The 19,617-nt window shown below is 58.9% G+C and overlaps 1 protein-coding gene across 17 annotated transcripts in view; it reads right to left on the bottom strand.

The window, feature by feature from the left end:
* The window catches only part of TSNARE1 (t-SNARE domain containing 1), a 145,701-nt gene that overhangs the window by 67,548 nt on the left and 58,536 nt on the right, over positions 1 to 19,617 (bottom strand). For 16 of the 17 annotated variants that reach the window (XM_072733754.1, XM_072733759.1, XM_072733755.1 and 13 more), the window contains 3 exons: positions 9,483 to 9,573; positions 6,335 to 6,409; positions 5,817 to 5,876 (listed from right to left, as the gene is read on the bottom strand). In XM_072733754.1, coding sequence (XP_072589855.1) covers positions 5,817 to 5,876; positions 6,335 to 6,409; positions 9,483 to 9,573 — 226 coding nt within the window. The remainder of the gene's footprint in view (positions 1 to 5,816; positions 5,877 to 6,334; positions 6,410 to 9,482; positions 9,574 to 19,617) is intronic. The other variant, XM_025985053.2, reaches the window with a different exon arrangement.

Raw genomic sequence — 19,617 nt, 5'->3', positions numbered from 1 at the left:
GATGGAAGTTTCTGGACACCCGGCAGAGCCCAGAATGTCAGAACTGGCATGACCGCGGTGATCGTTCCCCTGACACCCACATGAAATAACAGCACCAGCGCCCAGAGCCAGGGGCTCACCCACCCACCCTGCCCCCGCAGGGAAGCACGATGCATTTCCAGCTAACACATGAAGATGAAGCACGTCCTTCCCGCTGTGGCCGCGAACACGCGGAGCTGTGGTGGAAACCCACGCCGAGCCGGCTGATGGCAGCGCAGACTGCCGACTGTCCCCAGCGAGGGGAGGAGCCAGCGCAGACACACCTGGCGCTGCCCGCTGGCTGGGCCCGACGGGGTCTGAGACTGACCCGGGGGAGGCTGCCGCAGGCCCGGGCCCTGAGGGCCGACTCGGGAGGGCTGACCTGTTCACGGCCACGGCCGGCGCTCGGCTCAGGTGGGAGCCGGTGGCAGGGGGCGCCCCTCACTGCCGCCAGGCCCGCCAGCCTGCAGACAGCAGCCCCAGAGTCTGCGAGGTCAGTACCACAGCAATCCCTGCGCTGAACAGGGTAATATGTCATCGTACTGTTTACAGTTTGCAAAATTCCTGGAAATCATCTAATCTTTTATAATTTCTCAGAAACACTGCTGACCGTTTTCTTCCTTTTTAAAAAAATTTACTGAGATACGACACGTCTGCAGTCCAATGCACAAATCACAAGTGCACGGGTCTCAATTCTTACAAAGGAAAGACTTCCGGGCACGACACGGAACGCTGCCGGGACCCCAAACGCGCCCCTCAAGCCCCCCGGCCATCACGCTGCCCCCAGCCACGGAAAACACCGTCTGGCTCCTAACACTGCCCGTTGCGTTGGCCTGGCTTTGACCTCTGTCCTCTCTGGTTTCGTTGGTTCCACACTCTGAGATCACGCCGGTGGGCCTTGCTGGCGACAGCTGGCTCTTTGTGGCGCTACAGGCTCCGTGCGTGAAACCAGCACAAATGATCTGGCCGTGGCACCGCGGGCTGGCTGCCTTCCCAGCGCTGTGCTGCTGCGTGTCAGTGGCTACGAGCGTCCTTCTGTGGGATTTCGGGTGAACACACGTGCATCTCCACCGGCCGTGCCCTTCGGGGGGTGGGGACTGCAAGGTCACGGGAGAGAGAACATGTGAATCCGGGAAGAGTTTCAGTGTCCAGAGGGGAGGCGCCCACTTGCACTCCCATGGGGCGTGCACAGGCTTCCAGGTGCCCCGCATCCTCCCAGCACTGGGTATCCTGCCACGAGTCTGCTGCTTTTAGTGCTCTGTGGGCGCAGGGGGATGTGTAGTGACCAGGCATCATGGGCTCACCTGGCCTGCTTCCGGTGACATCTGCTGAGCACACATTCCTGCACTTTCCGGCCACGTGGGCCCCCCCTAAGATGTGCCTAAGGCTTTTGCCTTTTTATGTTTTTGAAATGAGTAGTCTTTTGTTGATTTGTGAGAGATGTTCACCTAATACGGACATCAGTCCCTTCCAGACACGCGTACGTAAACACGTGTCACACTGCGGGTTCCCTTTCCCCTCGCTTAGTTAAGAGTGTGTTAACCTAAGGAAGTCAAGCTGACCTTCTTTACACTTGGTACTTTTTCTTCCACGGAAGAAATGTCTGCTCACCAAAAAGATGTGAAAACAGACTCCTATGGCCTCTTCCAGAAGCTTCATTGCCTTATCTTTCACGTGTAGGTCCACGATCCAGCTGAAGTGCTTCTTGTGCGTGGGGTAGGTTACAGTAAAGGACCTGCTGGCGATGGCCATCCTGTGCACGCACCGTCCTCCTGGCCCCTCTCAGCCACGGCCTGGAGCACTTTCTCACCAAGAGGCAGAGGCTTCGCAGCTGTGCCAGGCTTGCTGCCACGTATGACAACGTCTTTCCCTGTTTCCGACCCGGCGCAGACTCCTTTGTTCTGCTACAGCATCGGGCGGTCACATGGCACCTGGCCAAGCCCAGTGCTGCGCCTATCCCTGCGGGGAGGGGACGGGGACCCTCTGCTGCGGCGCAAAAGGGATGTGCGCAAGCCAATGGCCCTGCGTCAACCACCAGGAGGGACCCGCTGGCCACAGGGGACCATGCCCCCCGCGGAGCTGATCTTGCTGGCTCGTCTCTGCGGGGACTGAATGCGCTGTTTCCCTGGTGATTCCGAGATGCAAGAGTAGGAGTATTTGGACTTGGACTCGCCATTTTCTCAACGGGGTCCTCTTTCCCAATTCAAACCCTGGCCAGTGCAGCGTCGAGCCCCGAACAGACCCTCCATCCCCACGGCACGGCGGCGCCCTAGCTCAAACAGCCGTTGGAAGGCTTCCTCCGAGCCCGGATGCGGGGCATCGCTCTTCAAATTTCCTCTGCGCGCTGTCCTCCGCGGGCGCACACGCTGTCTCCTCGTATACGGCCCGTTACAATCGCTGTGAGCCCGGAGTTTATCTGCAGACTCCTCCGCCCTTTCCAGTAACGCAGCGGCGCTGTCTCTGATGCAGCCTCTTCCTCCCTAATTCCCACACCTCTCACTTCTGTCCCCGGTCACAGTGCCCTGGACGCGCCCTCCAGCACGCGAGGAAGAGAAGGACCAGACACCGAGTCTCGTCCTCAGTCTCGGGAGCGAGGCTTCCAACAGCTCAGCAGTACGTGTGGGGCCGACTGCAAGGCTCTCGAAGACGCCCGTCATCAGATGAGAGGCACTGCCACGCGCCAGCTTGCTGAGAGCCCTCGGTGGGCATTGGATTTTACCAAGTGCTCTTCTTCTTGCTTTATTGAGATGGTGGAGTGGATGTTCTTACTCTAGGAACGTGGCAGCTCAGGTGGGTTATTTCTGAACGTAAAGCAGCCGTACACCCCTGGAACAAGCCCCGCTTTGTAACCATGTGTGACCCTTCTATGTATTGCTAGATCCAGCCTGTGGGTGGTCTTACGGTTTTTGCTCCTATGCTCACAAGAGAACACACTCCTTTCATTTTGGTGACACCCTTGTAAGAATTTGGCATCACGGTTTGCTGGCCTCATAAAGCAAGTTGGGATGTGGTCCCTCTTTTTAAATTGTATTTAAGAGTTTGTACAAACTGTTAACACTTATTCCTCAAGTGTTTGAAAGAATTCACCAATAAAATCTTCTAGGTCTGGGGACGTCTGGGCGGCTCAGTGGTGGAGTGTCTGCCTTCAGCTCAGGTCGTGATCCTGGGGTCCTGGGATCGAGTCCCACATCAGGCTCCACGCAGGGAGTCTGCTTCTCCCTCTGCCTGTGTCTGTGTGTCTCTCATAAATAAATAAATAAAATCTTTTTAAAAATCATCTAGGTCTGAAGTTTTCTTGCTAGGATTTCTAACAATGCCAATTATTTAATTATTGATTTTATTTATCATTTCTATAATAAATACTGGACTTGCCAGACTTTCTTTTTTTTTAAGAGATTTTATGTATTTATTCATGAAAGACCCAGAGAGAGAGGCAGAGACACAGGCAGAGGGAGAAGCAGGCTCCCTGCAGGGACCCTGATGCAGGACTCGATCCCGGGACCCCGGGGTCACACCCTGAGCCGAAGGAAGATGCTCAATTGCTGAGCCACCCAGGTGCCTGTCCAGATTTTCTGTATGTCTTGGTAACTTACGTTTTTTCTAAAAAAAAAAGAAAAATTATATTTCACCTACACTCAAATTTACTGACATAAATTCTATCATAGTGTCTTCATGCTTCTATTTTTCCTGGTGTGTAGCATCCATGATCTAGTCATTGTCATTCTCAATCCTAGTAATTTGTATGTTCTCTCTGCATCAAAACTAATCTTGTGGGATTTATTAATCCTTCTAAAACAAAGACAAATTTTGGCTTTGTTGGATTTGTCCAATACACATCTCCTATAAATTACACTGATTTCTGCTTTTCCCTATGTATTTTCTTAGAATTTAGCTTGTTGTTGCTTTTCTAGCTTCCTGAGATTGAGAATTAGCTCTGTGATTTTCACACTTTCTTCTCTCTGAAGAAAGCATTTGGAGCTCTGCTGTAGCTGCATCCAAGTCTGGATTTGTTGCATTCTCTTTGTTGTTCACTTCACGATGGTTTCCAGTTTCCACTGTAATTTCTTCTCTGATTCACAGGTTCCTTCAAATTGTATTCTTTTCATTCCCAACCTTGGAAATTGCCTTTTTGTTATCATAGATGAATTTCATCGCACCAATCCGAGAATGTACTCGGGGTCACGTCAACCCTCTTGGAACCTGCGGAGCCTGGTTCAAGGTCCAGCACGCACTGTGCACCTGGCGGGAACACACACTCTCCTGCGCTTGGTTACTGTGTCGTAAGCGACTCCTGGTAGGAGTGTGCTCGCTAATCGCATCGGCTGAGTCGTCTAGATCCTCACTGAGCTTTCCTGTTTCCTTCATCAGTCATTTCCGGAGCTGTGTTACATCTCCACCTGTGACTGTGGATTTACTGTTTTTCCTTTTATTACTATCAGTTTTGTCCTATGTTTTTGAAGCTATGTTATTCAGCACAGATACAGAACTGTGTCCTACATCTGAATGGCCACGCTGTCCTGGGAGGCGCGCCCGTGTGTGCAGGAACAGAGTCGCTCACCCTCACACAGGCACGGGGCACCAGTCGCCTTTGCATTGTGGCTTCACGGTGTATCTTTCTCCATCCTCTAACTCTCACACTTTTCTGGATTTATATTTAACCAAGTCTGACAATCTGTGCCCCATCATCAGAGGGGCCAGGCCATTCTAATGGAGTTATAAACAAATTTGGTATGAATCTACCATCTTACAACTTGTTTCCTGTTTTTTTTATTTTTTCTTTTTCTTTTTCTTTTTTTTTTTTTTTTGGCTTTCTTTCAAATCAGTCAGGCTTGTTTTATCATTTCATATGCTCCTTTAGCTTACTTTGTATTTCATGTTCTTGTGTTGTCCTTTAGCATCACCCACATAACACGAGATGCCCCTCTGGTTTACTGCCAGCTGCCACAGGCCAGGGCTCCTGTCACATCTCTAGGACGCAGACACCACACGCTTTCACACGGCTCAATCCTCCCGGGCTACTGCTGGCCAAGCTCTTCCACTTGCTCTGCGTTGAAGCCCCGCAGGTAGAGAGCATTACTCAACAGCCAAGATGAGCTCAGATGAGTCCACACGTCAGTGTTTCCAGGACGTGCCGCCCCTTCCCGCTGCTGCACATCCACCTGGGACCACCTTCCCTCCGCTACTGTCAGAATTCGTCAGTGATAAGTTCCCACAGCTTATGTTTCTCTAAAGATGTTTTTGTTCTACCTTTGTTCTGAAAAGTATTTTCACTGGATGTAGAATTCCACGTGAGCGATTTCTTTCTCTCAGCGTTTTAAAGATGCCTCCCGGTCATCCCCCAGCTTCCACCCTAGAAGTCGGGCATAAGTCTTGTCACTCCACAAAAAATAACGTGACTTCTTGTCTCGGGCTTTCATCTTTGTCTTTGGTTTTCGAAATTTTATGATGATTCAAGTCAGGGTAAATTTATCCTGTTTATCACAGGAGTTCTTGGAAAATTCTCAGCTGTTACACTATCAGACACTGTCTCCCCGTTCCTCTAGGACTCCAGGCGGACTCCCAGGAGGGCCGGTCGGGTACAAGACGGTCCCGCACAGCGAGCAGAACTGTCAGCATCCGGTACTCTGTGCTGGGCCTGTGCCAGAGAACTAAGGTCAAAATGCCAGTTTCATAAAGGCTCTTTGTCATGTCAGACCCCCTTGGCCAGGGCCTCCACGGGCTCCGCCCTGAGCAGAGAGGGCCCTGGATGTGGTGCCATCACCTGACGCCCACGGACACAGTTGTCACTCAGCACCCACCTGCTGTTTGCCACCCCGCTGGGCCGTGGGAAGCAGTGCTCTGGACTTTTCTGCAATTTTCTGTAATAGGAAGAACGGAAAAGGTGGGGAGGAGAGAAGAAGGGGTCAGATGAGCACCAAGGAGGGGACAATGGCCGGCAGCAGAGCACACCTTCGGCTCCGTGACAGGATGGAGCTCCCCTGGGCCTCGGGAAGGCTGGGTGCTGGGCGGGGCTCTGCCAACAATCGGGTGGATGGCCCCCTCCCACGTTGAAGCCCTGGGTCTCAGTGTCCTCACCTGTCAGAACAGGGGACACCCGGTCTTCCCACCCGCCAGATGCCTCCCAGGCAGCACCCGAAGGTAAATCTCCTTCACTACGCAGGCTCAGAGGTTGTGGCTCCCGGTAACTACCGAACGTCCACAGGCCGGGCCCCTCCTCTGCTCTGGGGGATGGAGCCACACTAGGCCAACCCAGAGTGGGAGCCCACGGGCCCGAGGCCCACCCAGCTGGTCCACCACCGCCCCCGAGGGGCCTCACCTTCTGTACCACGCCATAGCGCTGAATGGCATCCGAGAGCTGGGTTTTCAGGCGGTCCAGCTGCAGACACTCCTGCTGCAAAGAGAGAACGTGGGCTATGAAGGCAGCTGAGGCCTTGCCTGCCCCGTGGCCTCCTCCATCCCCAGAGTGCTTCTCGTACCCCCCTCCCTCAGGGCACTGGCTGCGCTCGCCCCCTCCTGTCCATCTCAGCCTCACGCCACCATCACTGTCTGCTGTCAGAACTGGCTCATCCCCGTCTCCTTCTTCCCCAACGGCTCACAGCATCACACACCAGCACGGGCTGCTGGCTCCGCAAGCCAGCTGCAGACACCACCCCCACCCAATCCCACACACGTCCTCAACACCGGCCGTGGAGCACCACACGCAAGTCTGTCTGGTCCCCACAATGACTCACTCAGGTGACAAGGGTTATGATTTCTACCTGGCAGCTCAGGAGGCCTCAGCCCGAGTTCTAAGTGGCCCATTCACGGCCACACAGGTGGTGGAGCCAGGCCGCTGACCCCAGGGCCCTGCGGCTAATCACAGCATCAGAAGTGTGCTCACCAAACCTCCCTCTACTGCCTGGCACTCAGCAGCACACACAGCCCCCACCCTTCCACCAAAACAGGACTTCACGTCTCGTTTGTCAATGCACCCCAGTGCCCAGAATGACACCTGGCACAGAGCGCATGCTCAGGACATACTGCCAAGCCAAGGAATGGACAAGTGAGCCCTGAAACCAGGCACTGCCTGCTGGGGTTTGTGTGAGCCGCCCAGACCAACTGTCATGTCTCTCCGTGAGCACCAGCACAAAGCCACACCGATGCCCAGTGCCTTGCACCAGGTCAAGGATGTGGGCTCCTGCTCCTCCCCTATGGGCTCCTGCCCGGGCACCCTCCCCACCCTCCAACCTCCCAGGAGGGCCCTGTCTGCCTCCCGGACCCTGCATCTCAAGTCACAGACAGCCCGCCCCTGCCGGGGGGCCTTCTGTCGACCTCCAACAGGAACTCAGCCCCTGGGCTTGGGGCTCGCCCCTCTACCACCGACCGCCAACACCGCCATGCAAGCCCCCACACAACAGCTACAGCTGCACCGCAGCCTGGCCATGATGCAGGGGCACCAGCTCTCCCAAGGTCACTTTTCAGGGGCACTTGGTGGCAGTGGGGCCTCGAGGTCCCCGTGTGACTGCAGCTTGGTGGAGCCTGGTTAGCGTCCAGGGGAGGCCCCTGTGAGTGGCACATGTGTGCCCCAGGGCAGCGCTGAGGGCCCAGGATCTCTCAGTGCCCTCCGGCCGTGTGATCCAGCAGCAGCCCAACGTGACTGCACAGTCTCTTCTCTGCAGGAGCAGTCAGCAATTCCAGCCCCTCCCCGGTAGGCTGTCCTACCTCGGAAGGGGAGACCTCCCAGGGGACCTCATCTGTGTCCTCCCCCAGCATCTCACACAGAGTAAGCATCTGCTGGGTTCTTAGGTGGGCGGATGGGCGGACAGACAGGTGGGTAATGGTTGGGGACAAAAGGAAGGACACATTAAGCTAAAAGCGATCCCTTGAGTCCCCAAGGAACTCAAGCACTGGTTCTCAGCCATCGTGGTGCATGCAGGTGACCGCGTGGACCGTGGACCCAAACAACTCAGAGCTGCAATCTAGCCGAGATTCCTCCCGGGTGCAAGGTTTCGGGCAGGGCACCTGCTGAAGGACGGCCAGGAGCACCCAACGTGCACAGAGGTGGGGGGGGGGGTGGGAGGGGCCGGAGACAAGCTCTCAGATGAGTCAACAAACAAATGGGTGGAGCCCACAGAGGCCAAGGGCAAAGAGCAAAGCCACACGGGAGAAGCTGCACACCAGTGCCAGGACCGAGAAAGCCGTGTGGATGCTGCTGCTGGGTGTGCTTCCTCCTCCGTCGAAGGGGCACAGCCATTTCCAGCAGCGTCTGGGACCAGGCACTTGCGTGTCGTCCTGAACGACCAAAGGCCATGGTTGAACCGTGCACAGAGTAAAGCGCGGTGCCCATCCCAGGGCCAGCGGCAGCGGGCACACCTCCACCCGTCATGGACAGCAGACCCCTGCTCCCCGACGCTCCTTCTGGCATATTCCAATAATCGAAGCATAACTCAGCCTCTGGAGCTGGGCCTACTTGTTCACTAGAGTGCACCCGAACTTTCCTAAGTAGAACGCACGATTCTGACTTCACGGTTCATAACTGCTAGTTGCGCAGCCGTGACCGCCAGCTGGCTTCAGAGCATTTCCATAACCCCAGTTGTTCCTCGGGGCCCCTGTGGCTCATCCCAGCTCTTCTCCAAGCCACGCAAGCCCCAACCCCTGCTGTCGGCACAGGCCTGCGTTTTCTGGACACTTCACATGAACTGGGCCATACAGCATGTGGCTTCTGCACTGGCCTCTCTCACTTAGCGGACCACCGTGGTCCTCAGGTGGCAGCAGCGTCAGCTTCTTGGACATGTCACCAGAAGCTCTTGTGCACCTTCCACGCCACGGCCCAACCTCTGTCTGCAGAGGCCAGACTCCAGCGTCCTAGGCTTGGCAGGCACCCAAGTCTGCTGATGTGGTGGGAAGGCGCCCTGGGCACCAGGTGATGAGCAAGGAGCTTTACCCATGAACACGGCCCCTGGCGCAGGGCAGCTGAGGGGCTGAGAGTATCTGTTTTGTGACACATGCCCCCCAACCTCTGGAGAACGGGATAGGGCGTGGATAACAAAGATGGGGACGTGCTGACCTAGCAAAGGGGGGTAGAGGGAAGTAAGAGGCCAACGGTGAAGGAGATGCAGAGGGGCCGCGGTGGGGGACGGCACAAGGTGATGGGATGAGGGTCAGGGCCGTGAAGGGGGCTGTGGCACCGAGTATGGTGGCAACTGTGCCCACGGCGATTATGTCTGTGATGATGGGCGAGGATGGCAGTGCCGCAGTGACAGGCTGGGGGGCAGGGAGGTGGGGGAGGGGGAGAGGTGTGTGTCTGTTCAGATGACCCGGCCAGGACACCACGGCAGCGCCCAGCATACAGTGGGCGCCCAGCTCGCACATCGAGCGCCGCCTGCGCAGCTCACCGGCCAAACCCAGGCAGTGCGGGCACCCTGGGCCCAGCGGCCTCCCCGGGCCCCACCCTCCGGCCCCCCACGGCCTCCAGGACCACGTACCCGGGAGCAGCCCCGCAGGAGCTCCGTCATCTGCTTCACGGCGCCGGTGCTGGCCGCGACGGTCTTGTTGGTCTCCTGCTGCGCCGCGTGCCTGAGGCGGGCAGGGTGGAGGCGGGAGAGAGAAGACAGCGAGCGGGACAGGGTGGGGACGGGTGGAGGGGTCGGCCACAGGCCACGGGCAGGGGAAGTCGTGGCGGATGCGGGGTGGGGGCGGCAGAGGGTGGCGGGGGTAGGGGGCAGGGGACCACGTGGGGAGGGGGAAACGGGAAGGGAAGAACCAGAGCCATGGGAGGGGGTGAAGGTCGGAGCCCCAGAGGGACAGACACACCCACAGACGGACAAGGCAGCGGGGAGCAGAGAAGCAGGGCAGCGACAGGGGCAAGGAAGGAGGGAGAGAACGACACGGGTGAGGTGCCGCAGTCAGGACCCCCGCCCCGCGCGGCCGCGGCACCCCCACCACGCAGGCCCTCTGGTCTGGGGGTCAGTGCCTGCCCCTCTGAGCAGGCCCCGCCGTGAGCCTTCCCTGGGGAAAGGCTCCCCTTGGGGTCAGCAGGGTCGGCAAGCTGGGGGAGCGCGGTGGCCTCCAGGGGCTGCGATGACACCCCCACCTCCAGACCCAAAAATGCTAGAGGCCGAGCCCAGGGTCTCCCCAGATCCCAGCTTATGGTTCTGTGCGTGACCTGGAAGGAACTGAGAAGACCAGCTCCTCACCTGCTTGGGGTTGACCCCTGCTCCCCACCCCCGGGCTCCCTGGGGACGGGGTGAAACCTGCGGTGGGCAAACCCTACCCTCGGGCCCAGCAGACACCACAGAAGAGCCCTCCCGACCCTTCCAGCTGCAGCCTGATGCCCCCCTTGCTCCTTGTGGGGCCCGTGTGGCAGGGCTGGGGGTGGGGGCACCATCTGACCTGGGCCTGGGTGCCTGACACCTGCCCTGGGCCTCACAGAGGCAGCGGCATGGAGTCGGGGTGCGGGGGCTGTCTGTGGGGAAGGGTGGGGGCCGCGGGATGGGAAGGAGCCCCTAGGCCAGCCTGGGAGGCGTCTGAGCACCACCAGGCCTCCAACAGGTTACGGCAAACTGCAGAACGTGTGGTTTCCCCTCAGATCCACTCACATCGGCGCCACCACGGAGCCGCCTGTCCCCTGGGCTGCACCTCCTCCCTCGGCCCCCACGCTCCTGCCCACCCCGTGGAGGCGGGCACCCTCTGCCCTCCTGGAGCCCTCCCTGCGTGGGGCCACCTGCCTGAGGGGCTTTGGGGCTCCTCGCCCCCCGGCCCCCGACCGCTGTGTCTGAGCCTAGACTTCAGGCCTCTCCCCGTGCTCGCCTCCTGGCCTGACATCTCGTGTGCGTCACTGTCCCACAGACACCCTGGCCTGGGCCTCGGCTCGCCAGGCCCCCCCACAGCCCGCTGGGCACCTCCAGCTGGCTGTCCAGGGGGCGTCTCAAACTCCACATGCCAAAACCGGCCCTGCGCCCCCCCAGCCGGCTGCGCCGTGGGCTCACCCCCAGCAACTCCCACCCTCCAGTCCTTCCGGCCCTTCCCAAAGCCTCTCTCCTCTCGTTCCTGAGAGCCACACGACACCCGGACGCTGACCCAGATGCGGGCCGCCTCTCGCCCACTGCTCCTGCTTGCCCCGACCAGACTCCCGGCCGCCCCAACGCCCAGCGCTGCATCACACCCGATGGCACCCCGTAGCTGGGGCGTCCTGCATGGGAGTCGGGCCACCTTCTCCAAACCCCAGAGCTCTCTGGTGCTGCGGCGTGTTCCAGTGGAAGCATGTTCCCCACTCGTGTCACATGGTCCCCCTGTTCTCACCGAGCTGGACAGACCTCCCTGCCTGTGACCTCCCTGCCTGTGCCCCACTGCTACCTCTGCCGCCACCCTGAGGGACGGGAACGGGCAGCCAGGCCCAGGGTTTGTGACCAGGAACAGCCGCCTGGACACAAGACACTGGAGGGACGAGGCAGGGGCCAAGGGCCTAAGTCGCAGAGGCCACCTCCCCCAGGGGAGCACACCCCCACCCCACGCGCCCCTACTCCAACCGCCCTCTCTACTTCTGCCCTATCCCCACCAACCTCCCAGCAGGGAACTCGTCACCAAGTGCCCTCACCCCGCCCTGCTGCGCCCACAGCCTCGCGGAGCCTCCAGCTAGGACACAGAAGCAGCGCGTGGAGACCATCCCTTTCAGGGATCGTGAGAGCCAACGTCCTCATGTTTTGTTAAGGATTTCTGCTACTCTGTTTACGAGCGATGTGCACTCTCTTTCCTTGCAGTTTTTGTTCAGGTTTTCGCGTCAGCACAGCACTGACCTAGGAAAGCTGAGCGCCTGGTCTGTGTCCTGGGGGAGCGCGTGGTGCTGCTACAACCTCTGCCCAAATACCTGACGGTGCAGCCATGTGTTCCTGGGCATTTGTGGGACCGTCTGTAAGGATGTGTGGAAGCCCTCGGAAGCCCTCAGATCGACACAGAGAGCTACTCAGGCTTTCCCTTTCTTCTGGAGTCAGAATTCGTGTGTTTCAAGAAATTTTTCTGGTTCATCTTAGTTCTGAAATATCAGTTTGTTGTCATAATAGATTCACAATATTTTCTAATCAGTCTTGTCATGTTGGATCTGGAATCTTGGTCTCTCTCTTATTCTTTTTTTGTTTCTATTACTGGTTTCTGTTATATTTTATTTGTTAATGAACTTTACTACGTCTGCATGCTCACTCTGCGTCCTTTGTGACTGACGTGCTGGCTTTGGAGGCAGCCGCTAAGATGTTACCCTTCTGTCTTCTGTGCTGTGAGCTGGTGAGCCCTGCTTCGCCTTCCAGGGCTGCGCTCACGGCGTCTACGGCTCTCATTCCTCGTGTCTGCACCAGACACCCTGTCACGTTGTGAGTGGGGCTCTATGGGGCTCTTTATTAAAACGAGCAGCATGTGGGACACCTGAGTGGCTCAGCAGTTGAGCATCTGCCTTTGGCCCAGGGCATGATCCTGGGGTCCTAGGATCGAATCCTGCATCGGGCTCCCCACAGGGAGCCTGCTTCTGCCTCTCTCTGTGTCTCTCATGAATAAATAAATAAGATCTTTAAATAAAAAAAACCCAGTAGCATGGAGACGGCCCATCTCCAGATGTCCTGTGGCCCTGGCTGCCTGGCCCTGACCGATGAGCTTCCCCCCACCCCCATGAAAGGAATAACAGATCATGACTAAGAGAATTTCATCTCAGGAATGCAGGGTGGCCTAATACTCAAAAAGGAATGAATGAAATTATCATATCAGCAGGATAAATTTTAAAAGGAGAAAACCATCTTGAGTTACACAGAAAAAGCGTTTGATAAACTTGACACCTAGTCATTATAAAACCTCTAGGAAACTAGAACAAGGAAGAGAACTTGTCCTACTGGATAAAGAAAAGCTAGCAGAGTCCCAGAACACAAGGTGACGTACAAAACCAGGTATGTTTCTGCGTACCTACAGCCGACACCTGCAAACTGAAATTTAATAATTTGTGTAATAAAAATGGTTAACAACAAACTGAACAACATATATGCAAGGCCTGCATACTAGACCTATACAGAACTGCTGAAAACTAAAAGAAGAATTTCAAATCAGAGAAATTCTGACCATATTCACAGGTTGGAAAACTCAAGATCATTAGGAGGCCGATTCTCCTGAAGTTGGTCTATGGATTCAATGGAATCGCAATTAAAATTAAAACACAATATAGAAAACATCAGAAATTGATAAGCTATTGTAAAACTTATATTGAAATACAAAGCACCAGAAGGATCCAAAACCATCTGAAGAAGAGACGAATAAAGCTGCAGACGTCCACCAGTGGTGCCAGGACTTACCACAGAAGCTCGGTGATTAGGACAACATGGTGCCGCCACACAGACACGCAGACCAATGAAACAGAACAACCCAAACACAGCCACACACACACACACACACACACACACACACACACTCAAGTCATTTTTGGAAATGGTACTGAGGTATTCAACAGGGAAGAGAGAATCCTTTCAACAAACCGTGCTGGGCTAACTGGGTAATCGTGCTAAAAACAAACAAAATCAGCCTGGACGCCTACCCCATGCCGCACTCCCAGGGGCTCAGGGGACCTCCAGCGCCCATGGGCTGGAACTCACAGCAGGCACCGGCAAGACCAGGAGCCCCCCAGGTGCAGGTGGCCAGGCAAGTCTGCAGGAGGGGAGCCGCCCCACTGACGGGGGTCAGGAGGCAGGGTGAGGAGTACGTGAGAGGGCAGCGTCACACACAAAGCGTGGCCAGGGCGGGCAATCAGCGGTCAGAGGGCCTGCAGGCTCAGGCCCAGGAGCTAACGTGGAGGAGCAGAGCAGGGAGGAGACGCGGTTGAGCAGGAGGGCCAGGCCGGGTGAAGGTGAGGGGCACCCCCGGCCACCGGCCACCCCTGTGCAGTGGACCGTGCACTGGCCATGGGAACGCCCGGGTGTGGGCTCCCCCAGCACAGGAAGGAAACAAGAGAAGGAAACAGGCTGGAACCACGACGAGGAGCCAGCAAAGGAGAGTGACGACGCATGACCCACACCAGGGACGGCAAAAGCCCAGAAGAACACGGGCTGCACAGGCTGAAAGAAGCTTCTAGAAGGAAAGAGGATCTCAACAATAAAAAGACAAAAAAAACCTGGGTGGCTCAGTGGTTTAGCACCTGCCTTCAGCCCAGGGCGTGATACTGGAGACCCGGGATCAAGTCCCACGTCGGGCTCCCTGCATGGAGCCTGCTTCTCCCTCTGCCTGGGTCTCTGCTTCTCTCTCTGTGTCTCTCATGAATAAATAAATAAAATCTTTAAAAAAAAAAAAAAAAAGACAAGAAACCCAATTCAAAAATGGGCAAAGGATCCGAACAGACATGCCTTCAAAGGTGTACAAGCGCTCAATATGCCCGTGAAAACATGCCCGCCGTTATCAGGACGTGCAAATCAGATCCCAGCGAGAGAGCCCTCGATCCAGCAGGTGGCTACAGTCACAGACAGGTAACCGGCGTCGGCGAGGACGCGCTGCTGGCGGGAAGGTGAAACGGTGCGGCCGCTGCGGAAACGTCTGGCAGCTCCTCAACGTTAAACACAGTGAAGCCGAGCAGCCCCACACCTAGTCCGCACGGCGCCCACGGCAGCCTTCCTCACAGCAACCTCGAAGACACAATCCGAGGCCCCGTCCCTGACGAATGGCACCTTGGCCCGCTCGGGCTGCTACCACAACTACCACGGGCCGGACGCCCGACACGCGGCACACAGGTGTTCTCGCAGGCCGGGTTCTGGAAGTCTAGGACCAGGGCGCGGCCGATTCCCTGTCTGACGAGGACCACTGTCTGGTGCAGATACGGCCTCTCCCGGCGGCGTCCTCACAGGGTGGACGGGGACCTCTGACGAGGACGCTCACCCCATGGGTGAGGGCCGCACCCTCAGGTCCTACTGCCCTTCCCGAGGCCCCACCTCCTAACACCGACCCCTCGCGTTAGGTTTCCACCTACAGACTTGGAGGGACGTGAGCATCAAGCCACCGCGGGGCAAGTCCACTCAATGGGACACGACTCGGCCACACCGAGGAGCACAGGGCAGGTCCAGGCCACGACATGGGGTGACGTGATGCGCCCTGTGTCTTCCCACGATCACCGGTACCTTCCCTTGTGCCAAACCCAACAGTCAGTCCCCTTCTACCTTTCCCTGTCCTTCCTACATAGGTTTTTTTTTTAAGATTTTATTTATTTATTCATGAGACACAAAGAGAAAGGCAGAGACACAGGCACAGGGAGACGCAGGCTCCATGCAGGGAGGCCAATGTGGGACTCGATCCCAGGACCCCGGGATCATGATCTGAGCCGAAGGGAGACACTCAACCCCTGAGCCACCCAGGCGTCCTGCTTCCTACATACATTCAAAGATCCCTTCCGTGTCACCTGTCCTGAGGAAATCCAAAAGCTTTGGAAGGCCCGGGGGGAAGAGGGCTGGGCCAGAGGTGGCTCTGCTGTCCCAGAGCAGGGCCCTTGAACCGGTTCTGGGAAACCCGGAGGAGACTACCCGAGCTTTACAGGCCCAGCTGTCTGCCCGGCAGGTGCTGGCCGACCCCCAAGCCCTCGAGGCGAGCACCCGGGCCTGCCCTTACCCAGTCCCATAGGTGAGGGTGAGGCTATCCCCCGGCACTGCAGCTCTTCATAGCTGCGTGGCCATCACGGCAGCTCAAGGGTCCTGGCTGCCTGGGGTCGGGGTCGGGGGGGGTCCCAGCCAGGCCAGAGCACAGCTGTGACCCACCAGGCCAAGGGGACAGCTGTCCAGGCCCCGCATGGCAATCCCCCCTGCATCTCCTTCAGTTCCCTCCACCCACAGTGACAGCCTGCTCCTCCGAGTCCTCAAGGCCCTCTAGAATCTTCATCATGACACTGCCTTCTAGAACCTTCCACTGGCTTCCCACTGCTTTGGAAATAAAGTCCAAGCCATCTGCCAGGCCTGCAAGGCCCATGTGGTCTGGCCTGTGCCCACCTCCCTGACACATCAGTGGGGGGGCAGGCCCCTCTTTGGGTTCCTCCAACACCCACGTCCACCGCTGCTTTGCAGCTGATGGCAGTTCGAGGAGTGGCTGCTGCGTTTGTAGACGGCGCTCCCACGGGAGGTGGAGTCAGGCCCCCGTCCTGGAGTTGGACAGGCTCATTTCCACCTCCTTCGCCAGAGCACTTCGCCCTGAGCTGACAAGGTTCAGCACCCGTGAGGCCACCGCGCCACAGGGGAGCCCGAGCCACACGCCAGACGTGGGCGGCCGCTGCAGGGACAGCCCAGCCGGGTTCAGCGACAGTCTGCTGACCGTGAGCGAAGACGCTTCCAGATGCTCCAGCCCCAGCTGCAGAGCCACCCCACCCCCAGCGTTCCCAGCTGCGTCCCAGACATCCTGGAGCCAACACAAGCCTCCTCTCGCTGCACCTGCCAAGCTGGCACACCAGCTCCGCAGCGCTCACTCCCCTGAGGCCTGGAGTCGGCCCCGGGGCTGCTGTCGGCGCTCCCCGAGAGACGGGGCCGCACACAACATCCAACTCCTGACAGCGTCCCCGGGCCCAGGAGGACAGGAGCACGGCACGTCCACCCCCCCCCCCCCCCACCGGTAAGCGGTCCCACGCGGCTCTGCTCTCGCTCCACGGCCCCAGGAGAGCCTCCCTCCCCGCCTGCTTTCTGACTTGGTCAGTGAGGCTCGGGGCCCCAGAGGCGGCACTGAGGAGGCAGCAGCAGGTCTCAGGTCAGCCCAGGTGATGGGCCGATGGCACCGCAGATGACTTCCAACCGTGGACAGAAGCGCACTCCCCCAACCCCAGCTCTGAAGCAAACCGCGCCCCGTGTCACGTGCAGTCGTGACAGGGGAATGAGCAGCTCCGGTGGCTCAGGAGCTCCTCCGTGGGAGGAGCATTGGGCGGTGAACACGAAGCCCCCAGGGAGCCACAGGCCCGTGCAGCACTGGATGAGCTGATCGAGGCCTCCCTGACCCCCTTGGAGCCGATCCTGACGCAGGAATCCCGGCCGAGAGGAGGCCACACTCTCCTGGCCCGGGAGCCAGGAGACCCCCGGGCCCTACCCCCACCCGCCGGGGCCGAGGCCCTGCACCCTGGGCAGCAGTGGGCAAGCCGAGCAGTCACCCCTCACACCCCCACTCGGGACCACCTCGACTACACCCGCGGAGGAGGAGGATGCGCCTGTAGTCTCCCACAAACCTGATGACCAGTCAGAAAGCCCCGGGGAGACCATCCCCTCGGTCACACACTGGGAGCGGGACGCCGGGCGGTCACCTCCACTCTCCAGGGTGGAAGCCTCCTGTATGAACAAGACTCACCAGACTGACAGAGCAGGGGGACAGAGAGGACTGTCGGGGCTGGGGCGAGAATAGGGGCGCCCAGGGAGCTCTGGGATGGGGCCAGGCCTCCACAGTCAAACGTGGCCCCGCACACCTGTGATGGGGGGGCCATGTACCAGGGCAAGGAGGCACTGCCACGGCCCCGAGGGCGGGTCAGGGCTCCAACCCCCTTCCGCTCCTCCCCCCACGCACACTCGTGTCCAGGCACAGGCCCCACAGCACACCCAGCGTACCAACGAGCACCACCATACAGGCTCCCGTCTGGGCTCTGCTCCCTCCCCAGCCTGGGCCCCCCAGGCACAGCCCCTATGCCCTCCAGCAACGCGGGGGCCCTTGGAGCTGTGGGGACTGCAGCAGAGCGGCCACCCGACTCCCCAGGAAGCACTGCCACCCTCTGAGGCCACCTTCTACTCCCCACTGCGGCTCCCTCCACCTGCACCCCTGCTCCGGCCGTCCTCTGGCTGCAGCCAGGTCTGATGGGATCTCTGCGGGAATGAGCCCAGCACCAGGCATAGCTGCCCTCGTTCCCTCCTTCCGACAGGACACCCCCAAAAGGGTGTGGGTCCGTGTGTCAAAGATCAGGATACCCAGGTTCCACAGCATGTCACACAGCCAGGCGGTGACCACACCTGCACAGGTGCACAGCCTGTCAGCACACGGCTCTGGGGCCGAGCCGGCCCAGGCACCGGGCTCCAGGCAGTGGGGTGCCAGGGAGGAAGGAGGGAAGGGTGGGGAGGCCCCCTGGGGCTTGGGGGGCACGCTGAGGGGCGGGCTCTGTAGTAGAAGCAGCAGGCCCCGCCGGACACAGAGTGGCCAGCTCACCCCTAGGGGCCGCCTGCCTCATGGGCCCCCAGACGTGCACCCAAACACCATCCTCGGTGCTGTCTGATTCCGGGAGGGGGACGCAGCAGTCAGGGTGCCCCTGGTGGAGGGAGCTGAGGGCAGCTCGGAGGACGGTGGCATTAGGCGGCCGCTGGAGGAACAATTGCCCTGTACGAGGGTGGGGAAGTGAGAGGTGGGAGGTGGGCACGTCCCGGGCAGGGCCACCGGCTCGCCTCTGCCCCTGCCCCTCGAGGTACACTGACCCTGGTTTGGGGCACCCAGTCCACCGCACCCCAGGCCCCCCCATGCCTCAGCGAGGCCAGAGCTCACAGGCCCCTTCACAGATGCCAACGTGAGAGCCACATGGGGGAGGGCCCGTCTGCACTTGGACCATGTGGGGCCCAAGCCCACCGTGAGCGGCAGGGGGTCCAGCCCCACACCCGCCAGAGGAGCCGGGGGGCTCTCCCCGTCAGCCCCGGAGCCTCCCCGCCTGCCGTGAGCACAGGCCAACTACAGCCAGTGGCGGGCTCAGCCCACCAGCTCGAAGCCATGCCCAGGGCCCTGCAGGCCGGAGCCAGGGCTGTCCCACAGCAGGGTCCCAGGGCTGAGGGGCCCCAGCCACAGGCAGACTTGCCACACGGCGCTCCCACAACGCCCATCCATCCCTTCAGCGGTGGACCGGGTGACACCCAAGGGACACACAAGGTTTCCGCTGCCACTGAGCTTCGCTGCGCGGGGAGAGAGACCCAGGAGCCTATGACGCTGTGCCCAAGGCAGGGTCCCCTCATGGTCCTGACAGAAATGGCAAAGCCCACGCGTGTCTCGTGCAAGGTGATTGAAAAACCAGGCTCCAGTCTGTGAGGTTCTCAGGTCGCTCGATCTATCACCTTGAAGCAGCATCCCCTCTCCCGAGATCAGAGCCCTCACGCTTCTGTCCTACTGCAACGTCCTCTACCTTCTATAAGACGAGAGCAATAATACACGGTAGCGTACTTTTTTTAGTCCTTACTTTGCAAAATAAAAAAGCCACTGACTGTCAACATGGAGAAAACACGGAGCTGGCAGCTTAGTCGGCCTCAGTCATTTAAAAATCCCAACGGTCCACAAGATGTACAAATCCCAGCAGTGGAGTCCTGGGAGGCTCCAGGCCTGCAGCCCGGTGAGCTGCGAGGTGAGGTAGGACGCGGGGTGCGGAGGAGCCCTGGTGGGAATGCAGTTCCGGTTCCGGGCAGGCAGGAGGCACTAAAGCCAGAGATCCTGCATCTGAGAGCTGAGGTCCAGGGGGCAGCAGTGGGGGCAGCGGCTGCGCCCTGTGCCTGGCAGGGAGGGTGCAGGAGCCAGCTCTCCCCTCCACACCCACGCAGGCGACCGCAGCCTTCAGCCAACTGGGCAAGGCAGCCCAGGAAACACGCTCCGGGGCCGGGCCCGGACAAGGCCATCCGTGCGACCCAGGGG

This window comes from Vulpes vulpes, chromosome 13 (genome assembly GCF_048418805.1).
Source record: "Vulpes vulpes isolate BD-2025 chromosome 13, VulVul3, whole genome shotgun sequence".
Taxonomy (NCBI): Eukaryota; Metazoa; Chordata; class Mammalia; order Carnivora; family Canidae; genus Vulpes; species Vulpes vulpes.
This window is presented reverse-complemented; position numbering and strand designations above follow the sequence as displayed.